Source organism: Cavia porcellus, unplaced genomic scaffold, assembly GCF_034190915.1.
Source record: "Cavia porcellus strain 051 isolate PalLab524CR breed Dunkin Hartley unplaced genomic scaffold, mCavPor4.1 scaffold_9, whole genome shotgun sequence".
Classification (NCBI taxonomy): Eukaryota; Metazoa; Chordata; class Mammalia; order Rodentia; family Caviidae; genus Cavia; species Cavia porcellus.
This window is the reverse complement of record NW_026947492.1, coordinates 27,641,083-27,652,226: the sequence shown is the minus strand read 5'-3', so window position 1 is coordinate 27,652,226 and position 11,144 is coordinate 27,641,083. Positions and strand designations below refer to the sequence as shown.

At 58.9% G+C, this 11,144-nt stretch overlaps 1 protein-coding gene across 5 annotated transcripts in view; it reads left to right on the top strand.

Moving 5' to 3' along the window:
• Positions 1-692: 692 nt before the first annotated feature.
• Igsf9b (immunoglobulin superfamily member 9B) overlaps positions 693-11,144 on the top strand; it is a 53,338-nt gene continuing 42,886 nt past the window's right edge. For 2 of the 5 annotated variants that reach the window (XM_003472547.5, XM_013155519.3), the window contains exons 1-2: positions 694-951; positions 9,945-10,142. In XM_003472547.5, the coding sequence (XP_003472595.2) occupies positions 888-951; positions 9,945-10,142 (262 nt within the window). In that variant the 5' untranslated portion in view covers positions 694-887. Of the gene's footprint in view, positions 952-1,106; positions 1,811-3,423; positions 3,516-9,944; positions 10,143-11,144 lie in introns of those variants that run through there. The other 3 variants (XM_063256115.1, XR_010049751.1, XM_063256114.1) reach the window with 3 other exon arrangements.

The window sequence follows — 11,144 nt, the reverse complement described above, 5'->3', positions numbered from 1 at the left end:
ACTGGGGGAGGCAGCGCGGTGCACATGTGCTCCAGAGGGGTCCGTGACACGCTGCAGCTGAGCCGGTGACTCATTCCAAACCCTAGCGACTTTCAGAGGTCATTTTAGTCATCCTCAGTCCTCGGGCTGGGTGGGACTAACCATCGAGTTTGGTGGAGGCGGAGTGCGGGTTGGGGTGGGGGAGGAGAGGCAGCGCGTGACCCCTTTGAAGCGCTCTCCAGCGAAGGACGTTCCCCAGCTTTGCCCGGCTGCCTGCTCTGGGTTTCCCCATCCCTGAATCAGTGTGGTCCTCTGGGAACTGCATTTTGCTGGATGCAAACCGGATGTTGGGCTCCCTGGGTGGGCGGGGGCCTCATCCCCTCAGATCTGTCGGGGGTAACTGTTGACTCCTAGGGTCCCGTCAGCCAGTCCTAAAAGCTACCATTTCTTTCACCATAAACTTGCCATGCAGTGTGAACAGACTACAGAACACAGCGAAGACGCTACAGCGCCTTCTTCCCGGCAATGCGCATGATTCTGCGGCTCTGTGCTCGCCGCTCTTCAACGCACCTTGAAATGGGCTCGCCTCCTTCGCGCCGCGACGGGCAGGCCAGCAAGCCAATCGACGCCCAGGTTTGTAGGCGGCGTCCAATGGGCGGGCGGCGAGGGCGGGCCCAAGGCTAGGCTTCGCCGCGGACCTGGCTGCGCTCTGGCTCCGCTAGTAGTGCAGGTGCAGCTGCGCCGGCCCGAGGCAACGCCGAGGAGCGGGCCGGGAGGGATGGGGAGCGTACCGCTGGGGCTGCTCGGGGACCGGCGCGGGGCGTAGCGGCGCGGGCGCGCGGGCGAGGCTGCGGGCGAAGGAGCACTTCGCGATAGGATGAGGCTCCGGGCTGGCGCGCGGTAGTACTATGATTTGGTATGTGGCCACTTTGATAGCAAGTCTGATCAGCACCCGAGGGCTCGCGGCTCAAGGTGAGTTGAAGTGCGGCGTCCCTCCGCCACCCTCCCGCGCCCCGCCCGGGCGCTGCGGTGCACTGTTGGGCGGGGCCGCCTGGGTGCCGGGATCGACCTCGCCCCCAGCGGTGGCCCGCGCGCCGCGCTGTGGCCGTGGCCGGGTTCGGGGTCGGGGTCGGGGTCGGGGTCGGCGCCGACTCCGCGCGGGCTCGGGTCTTGATAGCTGCGGTACGCGCACGGGGGGCCGCCGGGACCCGCACCTGCGCCCGCGCCTAGAATCGCCCTGCCCACGCGTGGTGCCGGGCCGGGGGCGCCCGGGAGAACAGCTGAGGCCGGGCCGAGGGGCGCCCGCTCCAGGTTCGCCCCGCCTGGCGTCGCCTAAGCCTGTGCTGGCTGCGCAGGGGCGGGGGCCGGGCAAAAGTTACCCGGTCTCGCGCCGACCCCCGCTGCCCTTCCCGGCCGAGAGGCCGACCCGAGCCCTGCGCCCGGAGCGGGGCGCGGTTCTCCTTCCGGGGAGAGGCGCGAGGGAAGCAGGCGCGCCCGGGAGACGTGCGTGCGCGCGCGGGCTTTTGCCGGGAGCCCGACCGAGAGCCCCGCGGGCCTCTGGGTGGCACCCCGCGCCCGGCCCTTGTATGGCAGTGGCGGCGGCGTTGGAGGCTTCCGGCCCAGACACCGCCCAGCTCGGCCCGCAGGCTCCCGAGGCCGCGGCGGAGTCCGCAGGCGGGACGCGCTCCCTGCGCTACTCGTCCTGCGGGGTCGCCGGGCCGGCCCTCGAGTCTCCCTGCGTGTAGGGGAGGGTGTGAGAAAGTTTCCGGAATGGAACACGTCTCCTGTGCTGCTTGGGAGGGGGGCGCCTGGAAACAGCTGCGAAGGAAGGGTAAGGAGAGGATGGTCTTGTCAAGTGATCTGTGGTAGGGTGGCTTTGAAACTCCATTCCTCGGGCGGGAGCGCTGTAGCCTGGTTGACTGCGGAAGCCCGGCCGAGTGGGCGGTTGCGGGGAGGGCATGGTGTGCCTCGGACTCAGCGCCTCCCGCCTGCCTCCTGCCTCTCGTCCCCTGCTCCTGTTCTGTTCCCTTGCGGTCGCGCAGTGCCCGCGTCCTCCTCCCCTCTAGTCTTTGGTATGTTCCTGGTATGGGACTGTCACTGAAAGCACACAAGGATGTGCTGGGATCTTTGAATAAAAGAGGCACCGAAGGGAGGCTCAGAGATAGCTGCCCAGCCTAAACCAGAGAGGGGGCAGTGGACTTTTTTTTGCAAGTTTAAGCACAGAGTCAAGGCAAATGGGGTTGTCTTGCAGGGGCACACACAAGGGCAAGACTGGAGGAGGAAATTCCCGACTCTGAAAATTGCTGGGAAAGAAGGTTATACCCACCGCTCAGCATGCAACCCTCTCGAAGCAGAGGAGACATGATTGGTTTTGGGGTCCTATGCGTGGGGATGGACAACCTAATGGGACAGTTAATTTTCTGGATTCAGATCTTGACTCTACCACTTGCTGACCCCATGACCTTGGACAAATTGCTCAACCTCTAAATGCGTTTGTCTCAGTGGAACTTGGGTTAACAGTATGAGCTTGTAGATTTCTTTTGTTGTTGAATAGGTAGTGCTTGAAAGAAATGAGTGGGTTACCTGCTAAATAGTGTGTGCTTATGAAGTGTGATTATTTCACTGTCACCTGGAGAGCTGGCTCCCTCTTTTTTCTGGGCAGTCCAGGGGACCAGGAGCTGGAGGGAATTTCAGAATATGTCTGGAGCTGAGATGACTTTTGGGCTGACCTTGGCCCCCACATTGCACAGGCACATATCTGTGCAGAGCATGTGGCCTCAGAGCACTTGGAAATCCTTCTTCCAAGGCTCAGGAAACTGAGTGTGGTTGGGACAGGAGGCTGTGGAAGGATACAGATCCCAGCCTCCAGGGATGCACACCTGCTTCCTAAGGAGTGCTGGCTAGTGTTGGGCACTGCGGAACCTGTGAGAAAGCTCAGCTGTCCTCCGACTGAAGTCCTTGAAGTGGTAACTTCTGGATGACCCCTGAATTGGGGCCTTGAGATGCCATGTTAGGATCTGGCTTTAGCAGAGGAGTGAAAGGGGAGGCCCACTGGGCTGATTTGGGACTCAGCCTACTCCTGTGGTTGGGAGTGGGGATGTGTGTGTGTGTGGGGGGTGGGGGGGATTAGCTTCTTTCTTTGACTTTGATGGTGTGTGTGGAGAGGTGTTGAGGTAAGGGAGGGGCTACTGGCATGGCCTCAGCATCCCAGGTGTCTGCGTCATGGAGGCACCTGGCTGTTTCCATGGGGTGGGAGGACCCTGTGCTAGGCCTGGCTTATCTGACCCTCCAGCCCAGCAGGGAAGGCTGGTCTTCATCCCCAGGGCTACCTTCTGTCTGCCTCGGAGTCTCCGGTTGGGTACCCTGACTCCAACATCCTAAGGTCAGGTGGGTTCTGACTCAGCCTGCTGCTGGTTGAAGCAGTGTCCTCTGCTCTCCACCCAGCCTGATCCACCCTTCGTTTCAGCAATGGAGATGGGAGGGAGGAGGTTCAGTTCTGCTGGGCAGTTGAGAAGGACCCAGCTGGGGAAGTGCCGGTGGGTATGTGTGCATGTGTGTGTGCATGTGTGTGTCCTGCACCCACATGCCAAAGGCAGGACTGCATGCTGGGAGAAGTTGGGGAGGGGATGTTGGATAGGGCATGGTGTGGGGAAGTGGGCAGAGTCAGCTTTCAGCTGCTGGCCCTCGGCTTGATGTAGGCCGAGCTGTGGAGTTGCCAGTGCTCACGATGGTTTCATGTTTATGCTCTGAGGCAGAAAGCTTAGATCTGGAGACCTGGGGAGAGAGGCTGCCTCTTGGGGAGATGTGTAGCAGCACCTCTCCCTGCCTGCCTGCCTGCACGCCTGCACAGTGCGTCTCTGCTGGTGTCTGCCCGCTGCACAGCCAGGGTACCTGCTCTCGGAGCCTGGCCTTGCTGGACACCTCCTTGTCTCCTCACAGTTTTCCTGTTTGCTGTAGGGGTGAAGATGAACCAAAAGGGGGCGGGGCCTGAGAGTTAACAGTTCTCTCTTCCCTGAGAGCCCCGCCATCCAGTAGCCTTCTCAGCGGTGGCACAGGGTTCCTTCTGACTGTTTCTTAGGATAGGTTAAGTACTTGTATGAGGAGTGGATCTGAATGGTGAAAAGCAGTAATTGGTGCGAACTTCTAATGGTCTGAGGTGTGTGTATGTGTGTGTGTACATTCATGCGTGTGTGCACCTGTGTGTACATATTCATGTGCCTCAGATATACTGCATATGCACACATACTCATCTGCACACATACACATGCATATACCTGGATGTATACATGTGTGTCTGTATTCCTGTAGGTGCACATGTGTGCCTGTGGCATTGTGTCGGTGTACATACATGTGCAAGCACCTGTGTGTGGAATGGGGTAGCTCAGCAGGGGTGGTTAGTTGCAGGTGTGAGGTGGCAGCCACTCTTTCTGAGTGCGGTGGGTGTCAGTGAGACTACACATACTCCAGCAGACTCTTTGCTCTGCACCTGAAGTGAAGCAGCCCATGTCTTACCAGCCTAAGATTCTGGAGACCAAGCCTGAGTGACCAGGAGAGGCACAGAGCTGGGGAGGGCTGTGTATCAGGGGCCCTGCCCGGCACTCTCCAGGTAGAGCAGAGTCTGTGGCCCTGGGGTGAAGGGGGAGGATGCTAGAGAGGCAGCTCAGTGGGAAAGCCCTAACCTGGGGTACTGCCCATAATGTGGGCCTGGTCTGCTGGAGGCACTGACCTATTTTTCTCAGGAAACTTCTGCTTTTCTGCTGTCTCTTGTATGAACAAGCAGGAGGGTGGTGAGCAAATATGGGGCCAAAGTGAGGATTTTGGAGAAAGAACCCCTGGGGGGCCTCCCACCAGCCTGCCTACCCCTCAGCCCAGCCCCCTCTCCTGATGACATGTGCCTGCTGAGATGGGCTGTGGCATACAACTTGCACACAGGCACACATTGTCCACGGTGAGTCACTGTCCTCGTTTTCTGGCTTCAAAGTGGGGAACGCTGATGTTTTGCTGGGAGTAGATGTGTTAGTTATGGTGCCTGTCCAGTCTCTCAGCAGTGGCCTGGCCTTGTGGCAGGTCCAGCCTGGTGTGCCCTTGCAGGCTGCTGCCTGCCTGCCTGGGGGCACACAGCATGGGGGCGGGTCTTTGCCCTGTGGTGGGCTGCAGGTTGTGGTGGTGGGGGTGTGGCTTCGAATATCTGCTGAGGAGCCATTAAAGGAACAGAACCCAGATTAGATTACTGACTTCCTTCCTGGCAGTGGCTCCTGGGGAAAGGGCTCTTGGAAATACAATCTAGCAGAGCAAATTAAAGTTGCTAATAGCACCACTGGCTCCCTGGCTGCAGGGGGGAGGGGACCCCAGCCAAAGGGTGAGTAGGGAACTGGGCATTCCTGTGCCCTTACCCCAAGTGCTTGCTGTTTATTTATGGCTTTTTTTTTTTTTTTTTTTTTTTTTTTTTTTTCTGGCTGGGCCCATTGTGGATATACCAAGCCCTCAGAGGAAGCTGAGAGGACAGTGACATGCTTGTGGGGAGACCTTCCTCCAAGAGGGGTGGAGGTCTTTCTTAGAAGTATTGGGATTCCCAGGAGGGCCTCTGAGCCTCCTGCTGATGAGGAGGAGAGCAGGGCACCTGGTGTCCTTGGCATGGGTCTCTGTTGCCTGTGGACCCCTGGGGTGCTCATCACTGTGGCGTGGGCACTGGGGCGCCAGCCCTCTGCCTGCCTTGAGCGGGTGCCTCCCACTTGGTGAGTTCCAAGTCTGCCAGCTTCCTGGGATCTCCTGGAGCTCCTGGCTTGTTGAGGAGGAGGGATTGGGGACTATTGGGGGCCGAGCCTTTTTTGGGCTCAGCAGGGATTATTTTTAGGTTGGCAGATGGAGGTGGCGGTGGCTGTCGCTGGTATTATTAGACAACAGGCCTGTGGTTTGAGAGTCTAGTGCCCAGAGGAGGAGGAGGAGGAAGAGGTGGAGGCTGCCCCTGGGTCTGAGCTAATAGGTTACAGAGGCTGGTGCTGCTGGATGCTTTCTTTCCCTAGCCCACTGCCAGAATGCAGGCAGGGGCTCTGGGGTCTCAGATGCAGCACTGTTCACTGCCACTCAGGTGCCTTCTGAGACTGGCACACTCCTCTAGTCCTCCTGGGCTGTAGGATCTGAGCTGCTCAAAGAATAGGGTGGGGGCAGCTGAATTCTGTCTCAGTGCTGTAGGAAGCACGGTGGTGGGGAGAGAAACTTTTGTCCCCTGGCCTGCAGTTGGCCAGGTGGGTGGGATAGAGTGGGAATCCTGTTCCTGGTGCCTGTTACCTGGGTTACTTTGGGGAAGCCACGTAACCTCCCATGGAGACATGTCTCCTGGTGCTGGGGCTGTCTGTACGGATGCAGTGAGATTCATGGCATTTTCAGCACAGAACCTGGTGTGGAGTAGTGGCTTTGCAGTGTGTTTAGCTTGCCCACCAGCCCAGGTGTTCTTTGCCTGCTTGCCTCCCTCTGGCTTTGACCCTTGTCCCTTTTCAGGACCCGTGCTCCTCCAGCCTTTCTCAGACAGAGTAGCTCCAGGTTGTGAGTGTTGGGTGTGGGGCTGTGCCAGGCCTTGGATGGCCTTGTGGTTCTGGGCCCACAGATCTGCTGGCAGCTGTAGCCTTAGATACCCGCTGGGTATCACCTGGCCTGGAGAATGGAGACTTGTGCTCTGTGGGGCTTCCCGAAAGGTCAGCCAGCCCACAGGGGGTGACCATACTCTCCTGCCTTTTAGCTTTCTCCTCTCTGCCAGGTGGTTTAGCTCCAGGGTGGGGAGGGGAGACACCCAAGGTGCAGATTAGCAGGGCTCTGTGTGCAGTTTCTGTCTCAAAAAGGGGCTGCACCTATAGCCTCCTCCTTCTATGCAGTACCTCTGCCCACCACCACCCATTGCCAAGGCCAGTAGCCCTCTGGGCTGCTGGGAAGGGAAGGGATCTAAGCACCCCTGCAGTCCCTTCCCCAACCCTTCTCCCGTTTTCCCTGTGCTAAGGGTCTGTTTCCCGCCACCCAGTGTGTGGAGCTGTGCCTGGCTTTGTTGAGCATGTGTCTGGCTTGCAGGAGGCCCATCTGTGCCTCTTCCACTTCTGAGCCTTTCCTACCTGGGTTTGGGTTTGGTTACCCCTGAATTTGAGTTTGTTTCTCTTTGCCAAGCCCTTCCTCCCCTTTACTGCCAGCCTGATTACTTTGTCCCTTTTCCTTACCCTGAGCTTTTATGAAGAGTGTTGTATTAGGCATACTTGGCTCAGAAAGGATCAGGCTTTGGAGAAGTGCTTGTGGGTGATGGAGTGAGCATGCATGCTGTGTGGTGTGTGCATGTGTGTGTGCATGCATGTGCATGCGTGTGTACGTATGTGTGGGTGCATGTGGGGGGGGTGAGGAAAAATGGGTGAATATTTAAGAATCCAGAAGACAAAGTGTGGAGGCTGGGCCCTGGCTATCCCACTGCCTCCTTTCACAGAAGCTGTCTTGTCCATTCTGTGCCTTCTCTGGGAGTGTCCTCTGTGACTCTTCTCTGGAGTGGGCAGTGTCCTTGAGAAGAGCTGCTGGGTGAGTGGGTGCCTGCTGCCTTGGGGTGGGCTTCACATTCGAGTTTCCCTGCTCAGCCCTGGGGCTGGCTGGACTGGAGGAGACAGGGTCTGGAGGAGGCGGGGCCTAGTGTCCTCCCCTTGCTTGGGAAGGAAGGTGTGAAGGCGCTGCCTCATTGCCATGCAGTGAGAACGAGGTGGCATAGGGTGCAAATGAGTAGCTGGCTCTGTGGGAACCCATGCAGAGGCTGCCGACATCCTGACATTGCCCCCAGTACCCTCCATCCCAACAGCCTGCTCTGTGGAGCCAGGTTGCTATTAGGGGTTCCTGAGGGCTCCCAGGCTCCAGAGCCACAGAGCTGTGTGGCCCGCTCTACCTTTCCCCAGGACCCCTGGCGCCTGGGAGTGACCCCCTTTGCATCCCAGGTGCCTGTAGTTTTTCTTATCCCCTCAGTCTGTGCTGCAGATACTATTGTTGTATGTGTCACACACACACCTGTATGTACTCACACAGCTGTGCACACATGCTCACATGTGTGTGCACATGTACTGCTTCTGCTTGCTGTGGTGGTCACTGTCCACCCCCTCCATTCCAGCATTGGCCTTTGTGTTCCTGGATGCAGCTGCAGCCACGTGCTTCCCAGGTGCCCTGGTTTGGGGAGGTGCCTGCTGCAGCTGGGCCCTCTCCTCCTTTCCCTGAGGGGCTGCATTACCAAGGGAGCCTGAAGACAGGCTGGGGGTGGGGAGCCTGGAAATCTGCTGGGGCCCTGGGCAGATAGGTGAGCGCAACACTCTGCTCTGCTCCAAAATACTCTGTGATCTTAGCTCTTTCTCTAGAACACAGTGATGTCACCAGGAGCCAATCGGCTTCTGGAAGGGCTTGCCTCCTCCTCCTCCTCCTTCCGCAAGTTGCAGAGGTTGGGGGGAACCAGACGCAGAGACACACAGATGATAGACAGACAGACCTGGAATTCACAGACTTGCAGCAGAGACAGGGCCCCTCACACAGAAAAGCAGCCTGACACACAGCCATAGCCACGGGCCCCTGCCCCCCCCCCCCCACAATGGCGCATAGCTGGTAGAACCAGAAACAGGGAGACAGGCAGGCAGGTAGACAGACTTATTCATGTGTTGGGAGCAAATGAAAGAGATGCTGGGGGGTGGGGGAGAAGACAGACAGAAAGAGCGCCAGAGAAGAGCATGAGACAGACATATGAGACAGAGATGAAGGAGCCAGAAAGAGAAAGTGAGAGATACAGAGAGATACAGAGGCAAAAGGAAACAGACAAACCCAGAGGAGGATGCTCATGCAGCCAGACACAAACGTGAAGGGCAGACAGAACCGGAGCACTGTGGGTCAGAGGTGATGAGCAGGCCCTGTCTGAGCTCTCCTGCAGCACCGTGCAGTCCCAGGTGCTGCCTGGGTGTTGGGTGCCCAGCTGGGACGGAAGAGAGGGGTGAAATGTGGTGAGGAGAGCCTGTGGCTGTGTGGGAGTGGTGGGGCCAGAGGAGGCAGGGCTGAGGCTGCCCCCAGCTGGGCTGTTTCCATCCCTTGCTGTCTGACAAGGTGACCTTGAGTCTCCCTCGCCCTGCTGGTCCCAAGGCCTGGGCTGGGTTGAGGATTGATGGAAGGGGCCTACATCCTGCTTTGGGTTCAGGGCAGACCTGTGCTGTGAGGGCAGCACCCTCATGGGTCAGCCTTGCGGCTCTTTCTTGCTTGCACCTTGGATGGGGGCAGGGCCTCCTCTGGAGCCAGGATGGGTGACTCCATCTGGGCCATCATCTTCGGATGTCCTCTACCCAAGCTTCGTAGGGCCTGCCCCAGGGTCTCCCTCCTCACCCCAGCATCTGCTGTCCTGATGGGGATGTCTGCTGCATCTTGGGGAATCTGGTAGATCTGGGGCTCAGCAGCTGAGGGCTGCAGCTCTCCCCTCCCCTCTGCAGCAGGGCTGGCGCAGTGCTGGGAGGAGGGGCTGCAGAGGCCAGCTCAGGCTGGCCGGTGGGGTTTCCCTCTGGTGTTGCCAGAGCAGCCTGGCTTAGCTTGTTAGGGATTCCCTGCTCCTGTGTGCAGTGCGCTTGTGCAGTGCTGGAGCCCCAGGCTGAGGGGCGGGGCGGAGGCTCCGGCTCTGTGGGATCCTCTTGCTTCTGAAGAAGGTTGCACACCGTGCCTCCACCTCCGTGTCCCCAGCTCTTTAAAACTATGGGGGAGTGGCCAGTGAGGCAGGAGTAACGGTTATGCCTGCTACCTTTTGGGGCAAGAGAGGGATGTTTTGGCTTTCTCCCCACTCCGCATTTGTGGGGTTCCCAACATAGAAGGAATGTGAGTGAGGGATGGAGCAGGACACCAGGGGGCTGGAGAGGCAGGGGTGAGGAGCACATGAGGCTGTTGGGGCAAGGGCTCTGTCACCCTCCCATGTGCTGATTTGGCTGTCCCCATAGGTGCCCACGGCCTGCGAGAGGAACCTGAGTTTGTGACTGCTCGAGCTGGCGAGGGCGTGGTCCTGCGATGCGACGTGATCCACCCTGTGACGGGACAGCCCCCACCCTACGTGGTAGAGTGGTTCAAGTTTGGGGTCCCCATCCCTATCTTCATCAAATTTGGCTACTACCCGCCCCATGTGGACCCTGAGTATGCAGGTAAAATGAGGGTGCAAGGGCTGTCTCCCTCTGCCGCCCTTTGCGCGGGCCTTGGTGGTCACACTGAGGTCCCCAGTGCCCCTGCCTGTGTGCAGTGCTCTTTTTAGCATGGTGGCAGGCTGAGGGGGTGGGGCAGGGGAGGTGGCTGGCTCCCCCAGTGCTTTTTCCTCTGGGTCTGTTGTCTGTTTTCCTTTCATTCCTGCCTGCTCCTCCTGTCTTTGAACTCTGGTGCATTTTCACTGAGTGGCGGAAGCGAGGGAACAGGAGGAGAGGGCACGGGCAGAGAGGCACAGCAAGGGATGGGAGAGGGGCCAGGACTGCAGGATATGCTAGACAGGGGCTCTGTGAGGAGGGCACAGGGACCCCTATCCAGGAAATGGGGAAGTCCTGGCCCCACCCTCTGCCAGATGCCACACAGCTGGGGCTCCAGGATCTGCCACCTGCCCCTGCCCACTCCATCGCTGGGTTCTGAAGCTGGCTGTCCTCCTGATCTGGGTGTGGTTTGTGCCCAGCCTCCCCTTCCCCTGCTGTGGATCTCCAGGCTTGCTTGTGTCTGCCCTGCAGCGACACTGGCCCCCTGTGATTCACTACTGCAGTCTTGCCCACCTAGGGTGTGTGCTGAGGTCCACAGGAAGGGGGAGACACGCAAGGCCCTGCATCCACTCATTTCTCCTGAATTTCCTTTCTATCCTGGTGTTTGTTGGCCTCTCTCACTGGAGCCTGTGTTTCTCACGCTCCTTCTGGCCAGGGTTGCTTTGATGGCCTGGGCACTAGGCAGACTGCCAGTTCCAATGGTGGCTCTTGACCTGTGATGGGGGTGAGGCAGGAGCTAACCCTGAGGGAGGGGTTCACTTCTTCCTACCCTCAGGGGCAGAGGGGCCTCCTCATGGAGCTAACGATGGATGGCTTGGCGTTTTGCTCTGCCTGTCACCCCATCCCTGGCCCTTGGGGTTACGGGCCCATTCCCTTCAGATCCTGGAGTGGCTGGGCTTTGTCGAGATT